Source organism: Lepidochelys kempii, chromosome 3 (assembly GCF_965140265.1).
Source record: "Lepidochelys kempii isolate rLepKem1 chromosome 3, rLepKem1.hap2, whole genome shotgun sequence".
In the NCBI taxonomy this organism is placed as follows: Eukaryota; Metazoa; Chordata; order Testudines; family Cheloniidae; genus Lepidochelys; species Lepidochelys kempii.
Window position 1 is genome coordinate 131,750,783 of NC_133258.1, and position 15,906 is coordinate 131,766,688.

At 40.5% G+C, this 15,906-nt stretch overlaps 1 protein-coding gene across 15 annotated transcripts in view; it reads left to right on the forward strand.

Annotated features, from left to right (window-relative positions):
* Positions 1-15,906, forward strand: part of DISC1 (DISC1 scaffold protein) — a 382,434-nt gene that overhangs the window by 273,494 nt on the left and 93,034 nt on the right. The window contains exon 10 of one of the 15 annotated variants that reach the window (XM_073338080.1): positions 13,987-14,044. The exons of 13 other annotated variants lie outside the window; for them this stretch is intronic. In XM_073338080.1, the coding sequence (XP_073194181.1) occupies positions 13,987-14,000 (14 nt within the window). In that variant the 3' untranslated portion in view covers positions 14,001-14,044. Of the gene's footprint in view, positions 1-13,114; positions 13,215-13,986; positions 14,045-15,906 lie in introns of those variants that run through there. One more of the 15 variants, XM_073338079.1, reaches the window with a different exon arrangement.

Consider the following 15,906-nt stretch of genomic DNA (forward strand, 5'->3'; position numbering starts at 1 on the left):
AAATAAGTGGAGCGTTATGGGTTAATAACTGTACCACATCCCTATATTTTGAGTAGTCTCAACAATTCTATTTGTCTGATTGCTAATAAAAATAAATGTGGTGGTTAAAATGCAGTACAGAAGGGTTTTGTGTGCACTGACAAATCTTAGAGACATTGCATGCTAACATCGATATTCCTTTCATTCTTGCTTTGTTTACCTCTCTACTTCCTTCATTCTTGTAATAAACGCGTAATGGTACAAAACTACATGCATTGGATTTCTGTAACACATCAAGAAAGATCTACATTATTTTAGTGTATTTGGACTAAAGAGTTTGTTCTGAAGCCACTCACTGAAAATTAAATTATTTTATTTATTGTGACACTGGCTTTGAATTTATTTTTCTAAACTAGGTAATGCTATACTTCAAATGAGTGTCCAGCTCTTTCTAATAAAACTGCTTCATGCAGACCATCTTTTCTATTTTTTTGTAAATATACGTTTGCTTTCAGCAATATTAAACCCAAGGTACAAAATATCCCTTATTTCTGAGGATATCAGTCTTCCTGCCATAAAGGTGTAGTATTGTCGTCCAACGGTTAAAATGCAGCATCCCCTTTTCATCTGAGAAATAATATAGTTTGAGAATACTGTGTACACAATCCCATACTCCTGCTCCTATCAGTCTGGGCAATACAGTGAATGGGGCTGCAGAATTAAAGCTGTTACTGTCCTCTTCATTGCATTTCTTTTCACAGCTGCTTCTCTCCCCACTCATCAGACACCCAGTGTCCTCCAGTCCACTTCACTTCAGTTTCTTTCATATCCAACTCCATTCTCCCCTTCCAGCCACATCTTTCTTGCCCTGCTTTCCCCCAATTCCTGCCATTGGTTCAAGCCCACTAGTTTTCACCCTCTTCATTGGCCTGATCAAACTTCTTCCCTTCCCTCCCTTCTCCTATCCTCGTGCTTCTTTGTACTACTCTATATAATGGAAAAGGAACGAGGAGTACTTGTGACACCTTAGAGACTGACAAAATTATTTGAGCATAAGCTTTTGTGGGCTAAAACCCACTTCATCGAATGCATGCAGTGGAAAATACAGTAGGAAGATACATATATGTATATACACAGAGAACATGAAAAAATGGGTGTTGCCATACCAAGAGAAATCAGTTAAGGTAAGCTATTATCAGCAGGAGAAAAAAACTTTTGTAGTGATGATCAGGATGGCCCATTTCCAACAGTTGACAAGAAGGTGTGAGGAACAGTAGGGGGAAAAATAAGCATGGGGAAATAGTTTTACTATGTGTAATGACCCATCCACTCCCAGTCTTTATTCAAGCCTAATTTAATGGTGCCAATTTGCAAATTAATTCCAATTCAGCAGTCTCTCCTTGGCGTCTGTTTTTGAAGTTTTTTTGTTGTAGTGAGACTCTTAGCTCTGTAATCAAGTGACCAGAGAGATTGAAGTGTTCTCCGACTGGTTTTTGAATGTTATAATTCTTGACATCTGATTTGTGTCCATTTATTCTTTTACATAGAGACTGTCCGGTTTGGCCAATGTACATGGCAGAGGGGCATTGCTGGCACATGATGGCATATATCACATTGGTAGATGTGCAGGTGAACAAGCCTCTGATAGTGTGGCTGATGTGATTAGGTCCTATGATGGTGTCCCCTGAATAGATATGTGGACAGAGTTGGCAACGGGCTTTGTTGCAAGGATAGGTTCCTGGGTTAGTGTTTTTGTTGTGTGGTGTGTGGTTGCTGGTGAGTATTTGCTTCAGGTTGAGGGGCTGTCTGTAAGCAAGGACTGCCCTGTCTCCCAAGATCTGTGAGAGTGAGGGATTGTCCTTCGGGATAGGTTGTAGATCCTTGATGATGCGCTGGAGAGGTTTTAGTTGGGGGCTGAAGGTGATGGCTAGTGGCGTTCTGTTACTTTCTTTGTTGGGCCTGTCCTGTAGTAGGTGACTTCTAGGCACTCAGAAAAACTGCTGAATTGGAATTAATTTGCATACTGGACACCATTAAATTGTATTTTCCACTGCATGCATCCAATGAAGTGGGTTTTAGCCCACAAAAGCTTATGCTCAAATAAATTTGTTAGTCTCTAAGGTGCCACAAGTACTCCTCGTTCTTTTTGCTGATACAGACTAAGATGGCTACACTCTGAAATCTATACAATGTCTTTGTCCTACTAATTTTCTATTTTGACTCTTATTTTCTGTCAAAAGTGGGATACTGTCCTATTCAATGGATTTCTATAAATCACCCTTCAGACAGTATGCGCTTCAGTTGCTAAGGTTTCATCAAGAAAAGTTTATGGTATTTTTAGCCATACACATTTATATCACCCTTGATACATTGTAATTAGACAGGTTTGCAGCTGTTGTTGGTCTGCCACAGAGAAAATTGCTATTGAAGGGATAGCTGACTAAATATTAGGAGAAGATAAATGGTAAAGATGACCATGTGTCCCCAAATACTAGGAATTCTCCTTATTTTGGCCTGTCTTCGTATCCCTGTTGGTTTTACAAAAAAAATCTTGCGTTCCAGACTTTGCACAGTTTTACAAACTGATCACAAGAAGAAGAGCTAGCAAAATCACAACAGGTTAGCCAAATGCCTATGAATTTCAGGGACACCCGATCATGATTATCATATGTTGTCATGTACCGTTCCCCGTCTGTGCCTTTCAGGGGTCTCCCCTCTGCACAGGTCCTCAAGTCAGTCATCTTCCTTTTTGTTCCATCTATAACAGTCTATCAGTATACTATGACAACCTGTTAGGATGAAACTGGTAAAAAACATAAAAGGTGATTATAACACTAATTGAATTATTGACAGTATGGTCAAATCAGTATTTATCCCCAGAATCATCTGCAACCAAATAGGACAGACCAATAAAATAGGTTACTTGTCTCATAAAGAGAGATGCACTCCTTCCTTTTAACTGGATCATGGTCCGTCTATTACCAAGATGTAAATTCCATCTCTCCAATTTCTAATCCCAGCCCAGAAAATATGATGCAGAGTGTGGTCAGCATTATACATTGAGTCAGAAACCACCGGGCATAGCTCCATGGTTGTAATGGAAACCATGAGATCTTGAGCTGTCATAGATGGATTGTCTTCCACCAAGACAATGAAATCAACCCAAAACATCAGACTCCGAGACGCCAAACACCATCAGAGAAGAGAACTTGTCCATCTCAATTAGGGCCTTTGCAGTACTATGGGGAAATGTATACACTAGCACTAGTCTCATCTTAAATCCATCCAAGAATTTACCCTTTATATGGACACACAGTATTAAATCTAGGTTAAAGTGGGAGACATCCTGCCATTTGAAATAGGATGCACATAGCATAGCCATACTGCCTGTCTGACCCTTCCTCATTGTAATGCTGAACTGAGTGCTGGTATACAACTTTGAGGCTAGCAAAGTAATATTTCTACCAAGCTTATGGAGTTTCAGTTTTGGAAGTCATCTCCCAGTGGCAGGGTTCAGTGCAGCGCCAGTCTAGCCAGCAGAGTCTGAATTTAAGCAACAGTAAAAAGATTCAGACTAAATTGTCTTCATTGCTGTAAAAATGGGAGGGTTTAGTCTATCAGTATTGTCCAAATGAATGGATGTCTTCATATGAGAATCAAAAATCACAAGCAAGGAAACAAATTTTCCCTGTAAACCTTTCTGAAATTAATCACTTAGTTTTAAGTACTCTTGGCTTGGTCTGTTTGAATCACTATCTTAACATTACTTCCTGTATGTGCCAATCTGTGTCTGCATCTGTGTTCGAAAACAACAGTGCCTGCTGCAAAAAGAAACTGTGTGTTATAGGTTTCAGAGTAGCAGCCGTGTTAGTCTGTATTCGCAAAAAGAAAAGGAGTACTTGTGGCACCTTAGAGACTAACACATTTATTTGAGCATAAGCTTTCGTGAGCTACAGTTATAATTTATCAAAGACAAAATTAAATATTGCTTATGTTAATGCAATTTCAGGTTCTGGAGATGTATTGAGTCAGAATGGGTTTATCATGGAAATGTCACTTTCTTTTTAAACTCATCATCAGTATTCTTAGTGTAGCTATCTTAACTGAAGAAAATATCATCAAAAGATTAGCCAAGGATGATTTTTCCCTAATTCCCATATAAAAGCTATTAGTGTTAACTAGATACAACACAGTTATGCTGTTAGTTGTGAGAAAAACTGTGTAAAGCTGGTTTATTAGCTAGACAAATACAACAAAGTTGTCCTCACTTGACCTAAAATTATTTTTTTGCCTTTTTTTCTGGATGCTTCTAAAAGCATTTAAATGGAAACATAACTTGTACTTGAAAATAAAAATCCCACTACTGCAGTTCCTGTTTTATTATTATGGTTGATATAGCAAATGATCATGTGTTTTATTACTCAAATTAAAATCAAACTATGTAACGATATTAATGATATGCTGCTATTTTTTCAAAGAAACAGATTAGTGCCACTAAGATGCATATTTTTTAAAGTTTCATCAGACAACTATATTATTCAATGGAGAAGATTGTAGTTTCCGATTTCTTAAAATTATTATAATCATAAATCCATTTACAATAAATTATAATATGGCTTTGGTTGTAATGATATTAAACAGCAAAACTATTTGGATAGCTTTACTACCCTATCAGCACCAATCCTTCGTACTTTGACTGAGCCCCTAGAAGTAGTGAATCCTGTTTATTTCTGGAATATCATTACTGGTACTGAGTAGTAATTGGCTTTCCCTTCCAGACAGGATGTCAAAAGAGAAGGGGTTCAACTCTGGTCCTTTGCTTACCCTTATTGCTGCTGCTTGTGCTAGATGTCTTCCTTGGTCTAATGGTGATCTTCAGAAATCAAACAGAAGGCTCCTAGAGTAGCAAATAGGTATCAGGGCATCTTCTGTACAAGCATTAGATGCAGATGGGCACAGGAGCTATGAGCAAGGCCAAGAGGTTTTAATTCTCTACAGTGACTGCACTGTGAGCACTATACGCTTGAGTTCTTTGACTTGATCTGGATTACCTCATCTGTAGTTAGTTCCATCAGTCTCTATGACAGATTTCCTACATTCCTCATGGAAAAGATGAGACAGATCCTGCATCTCCAGGAATGAAAAGATTTGGGTGGCATGGTAGTTCATATTTGTGTTCTTTGTTTCGCCCTCACAGTTTAAAGATGCCACAGTTTATAATTGTCATTCTTCATCTGGAATGTGATGACATTCCTGGGAATTTGCAAAGCAGGACTTCAGAGACATTACTGAATGCTTTGGAAGGGCTATTGAGTCTGAAACAAGTTATCCTAAGTGATCTAGTTGTTCAGCAGAAAAAATTGAAGTTCTTGGAGTTGCAGCATTGTCTGCGGGATCCACATCTGCATGAAGCTGTAATAAGTATGAACTGTAGACACTGGAAAGCAGCTGCCTGAGAAGAACACTGGGAAAGGAAGATTCAAGGCTGGGTTTTTAGCAGACTCTTTTTTGAGAAATAAGCAGTTCAGGGGTTTTAAAATGAGCTCCAGGATGGATCATACTTGGAGATAACACTATGGAGGGTTTCTTCTTCATTTCTCCAAATGTGGGAAGAAAAATTCCCATATGTTCTGATCAGAAATGCTGTGCTTAGGTAACTCAAATGTGGTGAAACTTAAACTTCACACTTGTGGTGTTTTAGATCTCAGTGGGGGACTTAAAAACCAAGCAAGACTTGAAGACATTTGGTTCTGGTAGAAGAGGTTATTGTTTTTCCTTTTGTTTCATTCTCCTTGTATTTTGTGTTGCCTTTAAACATTAACACTTTGGGCCAGATATTTAGCTGTTATATGTTTTGATGACATTGCATGTTTGGTTGATAAAGGTAATAGTGTTGATGTAATATACTTAGACTTCTGTAAGGCATTTGACTTGGTACCACATGACATTTTGATTAAAAAACTAGAACAATATAAATTTTACATGACACACATTAAATTGATTAAAACTGGTTAACTAACAGGTCTCGTAATGTAATGGTAAACTAGGAATTGTCATTGAGAGGGTCTCTTTCTAGTGGGGCTCTGCAGGGAATAGTTCTTGCACCTATGCTATTTAACATCTTTAACAATGACTGGGAAAAAATGTAAAATCATCACTCATAAAATTTGCAGATGACATGATAATAATGAAGAGGACAGGTCAGTGATACAGAGCGACCTGGATCATTTGATAAAGTGGGCTCAAGCAAACTATGTGTGTTTTATACCACCAAATGTAAATGTATGAACTAAGGAATGTAGGCCATACTTACAGGATGGGAGATTCAATCCTCGGGAGCAGTGACTCTGAAAAAGATTTGGTGATCTTGGTGATAAACAGCTGAATGCGAGTTCCGAGTGGCCAGAAGGGTTAATGTGATCCTTGGATGCAGAAACAGGAGAATATTTGAGTAGTAGTAGTAGAGGTTATTTTCCTTCTGTATTTGGCACTGGTACAATCTCTGCTGGAATACAGTGTCCAGTTCTGGTGTCCACAATTCAAGAAGGATGTTGATAAATTGGAGAGGATTCAGAGAAAAGCCATGAGAATGAGTAAAGGATTAGAAAACATGCCCGATAATGATAGAGTCAAGGAGCTTGATCTATTTAGCATAACAGTGGGAAGGTTTTGAGGTACTTACAAGGAAAACAAATATTTGATGATGGGCAAAGGTAAAACAAGATCCAATGGTTGGAAGTTGAAGCTAGACAAATTCATGCTGTGGAAATAACTAGGGTACACATTGGTAACAGTGAGGGTAATTAATGGCTGGAACAATTAAGGGGTTGTGTTGCATTCTCCATCACTGGCAATTTTGAAATCAGGATTGGATTTTTTTAAAATACATGCTCTAGTTCAAAAGGAATAATTATGGGGAAGTCCTATGGTCTGTGTTATACAGGAGGTCAGACTAGATGCTTATAATGGTCCCTTCTGGCCTTTGAATCTATGAAAAGAGAAGACAATTTTCATCAAAACAAAATTTGAAAAGAAAAAAATACAGAAATTTTGTTTTTCATTTTCTGACCAGCTCTACTAGTAAATATGAAAATTCTAACACTTTTCAAGCTTAAAAGTATAAAGGGGCAAACTTAATTAAAATGAGAAAGAGAAATGAAAAATTAGGGTAGCACCAAAAAGAAATCAAAATGAATAAACAAAAGAATGGCATTGAATAAGAGAACATTTTATTTGTGCCTGGGTTGGATGCTTCCCTCACACCTGCACTTTGGAGAATAACTTCCACGTGACCTATTGTGCAAATGCAGCAGTAGCAGTGCACATGCAGCTGCACACAGAGACTGTATGTTGTATTTCCTAATCATTTTAATTCCTGGGTAGATATTACTCTTGGGTTCAGGACATGCTGAAAAACACAACCACCGCTTCTCCCCACCTCCCACAAAAAAGAAAAAAAATATCCCACTGAAGTTGTTCATAGCAGCTGTAGATGCAATGATTCAGAGACCTTACCACTCACCAATACTAGAGTGGGAAGATACAGGGCTTGTCCATACAGAGACTTAGTGTGTGGCAAGCTGGGGTGTAACTCGACAGTGCCGTGCTTGCTGTGTGCTAACTGGCCATGCGGACCCTGCTACTGTGCACTACAGGCTCCATAAGAGCACACAGACCGTTCAGCGTGCAGTAGTAGGATGGACATGGCCAGTTAGTGCATTGCAAGCTAGTGCGCTGCAGGTTCACACCCGAGCATGCTGCACTCTGTATATATGTAGACAAGCCCAAAGAGTGTGTTCAGGTAAAAATACTCTCTCTCCTTTTTCCACCTTCTCCAGGGTCCACTAAGGTGAAATCCTTTCTGCCAGAGAATCCACCAGTATATTTGTACACCACCAGCTCAGGATAAACACTGAACCATTCTGACGTCACCCTAACCCCCTCTGTCTGTATAATGTCTCTTGTTATGACACATGAAAACACCGCCGTGCCATACCTTTTTCCACAAATCTGCCTCCCTCCCAACCTCCTTAGTTGCAACCATTGTGTATGTAATTGTGTATAAGGCAAATAATCACCTCAACAGTTGCCTGATCTAGAAATTCTCTCTGTGTAGGTAGTTACATCTTTTTTGTGTTTGCAGCCAGATAAAGAAGTAGCACCCCCCCCCCCCGCAATGTAACAAGCTGTCGTCATATCAGTAGTTTATTATAGTGAAAACTTGAGTGTACCTACATATCAGAACGTCATACTCATTCAGACTACCGATGTTGAAACAATTATAGGTTTGAATGATTGACTGGCCCTTCTCTTTTCTCAACACCTCACTTGCTGTATTTCTTCCCCCATGTTCATCACCCATTTGTGGTTTCAGAGACAAAATGGTGTGTGTATGGCAGAGTTGGGCTCATCTAATATTAGGGTGGTCTTATCTCGTACGAAAGCAGAAAAAAATTTCTGGTCAAGGGGGGTAGAAGGATGGCTGCATATGGTGGCATTAACTGCAGTATACTGATGGGACATTTTGGATACATGGGCTTGCAGGGACTTTGCCAACTTAACACTGTTGTACCTTACATGTTTTGTATAACAGCATACCAACAGCTATCTAAGTGATGTTTCTATCTATTGGTATGAGATATATGGGAACAGAATTCTATCTTCCCAGATGTTGCCCACTTCCCATTGCGAGTACATTGGGGTCCATACTCCCCACCTCCCTAGGCTCTAACATCCACATGGAGTTCTAGGTTGCCGTTGATTGTGATGTTACCAATCATCTGAATATTAATACACATCAGTGTGCATGTCTGCCTATCCCACTGTGGTTACTTGTTCAAGTTCTATTGCATACCAATAGAAGTGGAATATGTTCAGCACCCAAAATGGCCTTAATTTTGGTGGGGGTTGTAATGGAAGGTTTTGAGTTAAGGATGTGTAGAGGCCATGTGGTCAAGAGCAGTATGCTGAGAGTTGGACTCTTAGGTTCTATTCCCATCTCTGCCACAGAGTCTCTTGACTGATTTTGGGCAAGTCACCCAAACCTCTCTGAATCAGCTACCTATCGATAAAGTGGGTATAGTAATACTTTATAAACACCCCCATGATGTAGCTAAGACTTTAGAATCCTTAGAGGAAAGATGCTTTATGAGCATTAAGGAGAAGGTTCACCAGCACAGTTCTTGGCACACTGGGGTGATGGTATAGGTGGCTCTAGCCCAGAGGCTGTTGGTAGTGATCTGGCACAAGCTGGAGCATCCTCAGGGCTATTCTAACTTCTGCCAACAGATAGCAACTCCCAAGGAGCTGCTCCACTAGCCAAGATTGCCAGACCACATAGCAATCCAACTGCATTGTCTCCCACCCCAAGACACCTCCAGGACATGCTGGAGTGCCGTGTATGAATGCATAAATTCTCATTGGCTGCCAGTTGCTGCTGGATACTTGCAAGGGACTGAGGATCTGCCCCAAAGTGTTCTACAAATATCTGGTTTGGTGAAGTCATGACTCTTATTCTAGATAGAACATGTTACTCTGATGTACTTGTGGTCCCACCAGCCGAGATTCCATCTTAGAAGCTAAAGTAAGTTGGCATTTCTTCTGCGTATCTTACAGGATGATTTTGACCTAGACAAATTTAGTTTTGACCAGTGGATTTTTTTTCATTGCCATTTTTATACCTTCCCCACTAATCATGTGATGTGATTATCCTGTCCATACTACCATACTTTAAGACCCTCTAAGTAAAAGTAAAACAGCAATAACTGTAGTCATAAATCAGTGTAGGAAAAAGGCACACCATAATCAAACATGGAAATTGTGCAGGTTGTTTCTTGGTCAATGTAGGTCAGAGAAACAAATATTCCTAATGTAATTGGCAGAGCAGAAGAAATATTTCTTTGTTTTTGTAGATGGGGGGAGGAGTATCATTGTTATGCTTTCTGTACTCTGATTGGTAGGAAGCAAGTTGTTTTAACACCTTAAAAACTATCAAGTTCTTACTACAAAACAAAACCCCATCTCCACTAAATGCCTCTGTCACACATTTTTTAGCTAAGGAATCTGTTCATAGTTTTTCACATTGCCTGCAGTCTGGTGATTTGAAGTCAGTTTTTCCCATTAGCCAGTACCAGTTTTCAAAGTGTAGATATGGTAGCATGGGCTAGCCTCCCCAAGTACATACCCATAGATCCCAGGTTGGTTTTTACTCGGGGTGGCTAGCCCATGCCATCGCCTGCTGCTGCCCATGGTACCACGACTCCATTTACTGTTTTAGCATGCTAGCTTGATGAAAACAGGGAGCTGCTGGAGCCTTCCACTGTGGAGTGTAGCTACACATACCACACACATGGCTGTAAGTGTAGGCCAAGTCTAAGTGCGTTTTCCAGTACCTCTCTCCTGCACCTCCCTAAATCATTGGTTCCATTGTATATCACAACCCCCCCCCCCAGGTTCCTCCCCAGTATGGCTTGGGAGATCTGCCACTTTCACACCCAAACAGTTCTCATTTTCACCACATACCTGGATATCAATATTTCTAATGATCAAATTCCCTATGTCTCAAGCTGTATCCCCAACTCCTGGTATGACCAACTTGGTGCACAACTGATCATGTGGCGTAGCCAATCAGGCAACCTACAACAGGCCAGATGTGCTCATTAGGTTGCCCAGAGGCTGGCTGTGCTGCATCCTAACTGATCACTCTTGGTGTGTCAGCAATCTCCTCTCCCTGTAGTGGAAGTTGTGGGACTCATCTGAAGGAGGACTCCATCCTAATCTCCTCCCATTATGACACTAGCTTTCTCAAAATTTCTTAAACTAATCTTCCTGGAAGATTAGGGCTGCCAGTCCTGGGGTAGACCCTCTCTACAATGCCCCCTTTCCTGCTGTCTCTGGGTATAATTTCTTTTCTCTGTGCTCCTCCAGTTCAGCAGTTTTGATCCCAAAATATTGATCTCTGAAGACCATGAACTAAACCAGATGTATACATATGCAATTTGCCCATAAGCAAGTAGTCATAAATCCTGCACTCTGTGCACTCAGCTGGGTATTCCCCACCCTGACTAATCTGTTGAGGGTCTTCTACCTCCACTGTTAAACTGAGATTTTGAGTCTGTAACTGGGTATTAGGTTGTTTTAGGGTTTGTCTTCATTTTAGAAGCTAAAGTTTTTTGTTTCTTGTACAGATTTTACATGAGGAGTGTATTCCTCTCAGTACTGAACTCCCAAATACTCCCTCATGCTACCCTATCTTTTTAAATTTTGATCAGAAAAAAAGGTGTCTTTTTGGAGCCCTGAGAATCCACCCATATTTTTCCATGATCTACCCTCCCTGCTCCTTTGGAGCATGTCAGCTCTGCCTAATCAGTCACCAGGCTTCGTAGAGCGGTGAGAGCTGAGGCTCCCAGGGGTCAAGCACACTGCCTTTGTGACATTCCCAGCCCAGGAAAGCTACTCAGTTGTTAGAATTTTAATCATACCCTTTATATTTTTGTCCAGACTATTGTGGTTTAGGAACTGTGCTATATGACCTGATGTTCTGGTGTTAGATTTATGGTCGTAACCCTCAGAGCTGATTTACACAATGTGCTTTGAACTGAACATTCTAATGCAAATATAATGTCCAATTAGTAAACTACAAATGGTTACTATGGGGGTTTGTACAATGATTTGACCTCAATATTACTGACATTCCGTACTGAAGATGCGTGTGTGTGTGTGGGAAGAATAACTAAACAAAATAGTGCTATGAGCCCCAGAAGAAGCTTCAAATCAACAAAGACGAAATACTAGAAGCCTTAACTTGCGTTTAATGTGTACGCTCTGTTGGGAGGAAGGGGCAGTGTGGATATGTTATATGTACTGAGTATAGCGGCCCAGTCTAATTGGATGGAAACATTGCTACCTAGTGAGTCATTTGTTTTCCCCAAACTTTTCCATTTTTCTGCTGACTCTAAAGATAGTAACTTTATGCTGAAAATTGCGTTAAGAGATATTTTTTTGTTAAGTAATTGCCCTTTGAATATAAGCCATATTTCCAAAGTGATGCTTGGGGATTTAGTGTGTGGCTCCCATTGATATTACCAGGAGTTTCATGGATGAAATCCACACTCAGCTTTGAAAATGTGTCCAGTAACATAGCTCTGTCTATCATTGCTCATCGAGCTAGTGCAAGTATAAATAGCAGTGTAATCCTGGTAGCACGGGTATTGGAGGCATGGTTCTGCTGTACCAGGTGCAAACTAGCCTGAAACAGGCGGGTATGTACTTGGCACGGCTCAACCCTATCTCCACTGCCGCTGCCTGCCTACTGCAGCTACAGTGCTGTTTATACTGGTGCGAGCTCAGTGAGAGCTAGTGCGCATACACATACGTGAGCAGGGCAGTCACACCCTAGCTCATGGTCTAGATGTAGCTTAAAAGTTGTCCAATATTGCTTGACAGAAATGTGATGAAAGGTTAGTCGCAGAGCTGAACTCTAAGGTAAGCTACTGAATCATTCTGAGCCAGGAAAACGTCACACATCCCTCATCTGTATCTACTGATTCCTTTGGGTTTATTAAAGGACCCATCCTAACCTCTAGGCACTCTCCTAAAGTTTAATATACAATTCCTAAAGAAACCTCAAAATGACAAGACAATCAAGCCCAACCTACTCAACCTACTTAGCACAATAAACCGACCAATCAGACAAATCAATGAAACAAATTTCCTGCAGCATCTCCAGAACCCAGTTACTCCACAGCAATTGGCTCCAGATTGCATCCTGAATATCTAAGACATGGGTTTGCAGCATGCCCTGAAGATGGTCTGGATTAGGCTGAATCTGACAAACAGGAGTGAGTTCTGAAGGGCTGTGGACTTTGGAAGGTGCCCTGCCAACAACCTCTCCTTTTAAATCCAAGGAGGCTGTAGTTTGAGTGCCTCCAATAATTGCAACTATGAAAGAGCCGGTGTCTCAGAGAAGATTGGGGCCAATTTAGGACTTTATAGGTCAAAACAGCACCTTAACATATGCCGTCTTCTATTAAATCCATTTTGGTGTGGGAATTGCGTTAGGAGGTACTATGTCATACACTGATTTAATAACCTGTTTATACACAGGATTGACTCAATTTGATGTCGCTTATTACAGATCCATCCAGCAGTGCTTACAGGATGTGTGGAAGTGCTTCAAAAAATCTTGAATATACTTGGATGCAATTCTAAGCATCCCAGATGGGGTGAAATGGAGCTGCCTGGGAAAAAAATTGGTACAGATTTTTTTTTTTTTGGAAAGTGAAAAGGTTTTGTATTCCAGTAATAACAGAAAAAGAGATTAAATTTAACTACAATCAAAATCATATTCAAGTAACACTGAAAGTCTGATTTAACTCAACTGCCTGAGAACAAATGTATTCCTTCTCAGTTAATAGCATTTCCTCATCCCTCCCTCCCTCCCTTTCCTAAGCACTGATCCCTCCCTTACCTCAAAAGGTTCTTATCACAAAATATCTTTTGTCTCCCTTTCCATTCCTGGCATGCCCACACCCAGCTTCATTCCTCCCTGCAATTACTTGCCTAGCTCACCTCACCTGCCTCCTCACCATGACCTGCCTATTTCCACATTTTGGCTTACTCCAGCTTTCTGCCAGTTCCCTTTATCCACACAGATATGCTCCTGAGCAACCTGCCTCCACATTCTTGTTCACAGTCCAGTGATTCAGTCCAGGAAACAAAGCAGGGAGGGAGGTTATGTGAAAAATGCAGGTCGGGCATCAAGAAAAGTTTCTGGCTGTGGGGTGTGATGAGGCTGACTGCTGGAAATACTCTCCAATCCCTGGACCTAGTGGCCCTAACTGATTTCTCCAGAACTTTTAAAATTAACAGCTTCTCAGGTATCACCTGGAAAATGGTGAGTGTCAAAAGAGTTAACTATGAGCTAAAATGATTGTTAGTTTAAGGTTAAAACTACATTAGTTTCCATATGAACTCCTTTTTACTAAAACAATGGTTCCCAACCTTTAGGGCGAATCTTCTAGGGACTTGAAATGCCTCTGGAAGTAGAGAAGCACAGCAGTTCCAGGTATGTGTGATCACTGGTGCCACTCGGCCTGCAGTACAGGTATTCAAAGACACCAAAAAGGGGCTCTGAGCTCCATGGGCTGCTCCTCTCTGAGCACCCTGAGGCTATAGTAGGAGATTGGATGTAACAGCTGGGAAAGCTAGCAAAGGTTGGAGGAGGTGAGCAGTGGAAATAGGGAAACTGCAAGACTCCAGTCCACTTTGCAGAAGGTGTGTGGGTGGGTGAAATCAGCCAGTGGTCTGAGGGTTCTGAAGCATTTTGGTGAGTTGGAAGTGGGTTTTTTCTACTTTTATCTCACCTTCTAAGAAGCAGTCTAACTTTGAGTTCCCACAAAACTGTCTTATTGGCTAGGGGCCTAGCAGCCTCCAGACTCCCTGTATATTTGGAAACTTATCCTTGGCTAATATTTGCACATATTGCTCATTATATACTGTGAGGGAAGGGGGGAGAGAAAAAGAACTGGGGGAAATAATGTAACATAGAAAGCAAAATGCCAAAAAAAAGGGGGTGAAGGCTGAGGGCGGGAGAGGAGGCTTAGGAAGAAGGATGGGGTCAGGTGGGAGAGACTGGACAGAAAACATGAGAAGTAGCGAGAGTGCTAGGAATATGGGAAACCCAGGTGCAGCTCCATCACAAATCGGGATCTTCAGTGCAAGAAAATTAGAACCATTGTATTCAATCAATGTGTGGTTTCTTAGCAATGAATGATTTCACTTATCATATATGCAGTAAGAGCTAGATACTGTGTTAAGAGCAGGGTTTCAGTTTCCTCTTTTGTGAGTTTAGTTCAGATCCTGGAAATTGCTGTAGCAGAGCTCTCGTGGTTTAATTCAAATAAATGCTTTTCCTTTGATACTGAAACTGTCCATTTCAATCCAGAAAGATTTTGAACTGGTAATAGGGCTGCTTCTTTCATTATCTCTTTAAACCAAAATATGTATTAAGTCTCTCTTTTTATCAGAAAGGTTACCAGACAGCTCAAATATTTTATTATTTATCCAGGTGATAAGGAGAAACTGCATACTTATCTCTGACTCCAGTGACAGGGAAGGATATCAAGAAAAAAACCCACAATCCCTTGTAGAGTAATATAGGTGGAAATTACACAGCAATCTGCAGTATAACAGGTTCTATATTCCATTAAAATTACATCCCTTGTTTTATTGTGCAATTGAGCAGGTTAGATATAACTCATTTGGAAAATGTACTTTATGATCTTGTTAAAAAAAAAACACCCTTCATTTGGACCCTATTGAACCAATGTTATTAAAGCTATCTCTGTCTAGAAGTCTAGCACATTAACTTTTTGCACTAAAAAGTATATATAGAAATTGGCAATCTTTTTATACTGTAAGTATTATTTTTAAATCAACTGACTATAAATTAATGGCCATATTTTCAATGGGGGTCACAAGGAGTCTGGCTGCTGAACTGTGCTTGCCCTCGTACCTCCAATACTTCCTGTTTATGTAACTGTGGTGCACACAAGCAAGTTTGGGTTTTAAAAGCGTCTTCTGTGTACACACACATTTTTGTGGCTACATCTGTTGTGCTCAACTTTGAAACTTTAACCCCACTGTCTTCTCACTTATATTCCATACAGCTTGACTCTAGCATTTAATCTAATCAGTAGAAACACTGTTACTTAGAAATAAGGCTCTATTGTCTCTTTAAGCTGAAGTCCCACTTTGGGAACAGTGCAGAAGGACCAGGTTGTGCCTAGCATCTGTGTTGGGGTACGTGGATGGGTGGGAAGGTTCCTTGTGCGTTCTCCTCACACCAGCTCCTTACTCACTTGCAGAAGGCTGGGCACAATCTAGCCCACAGAAACATAAATTAATGTATGTTAAACTCACATTATG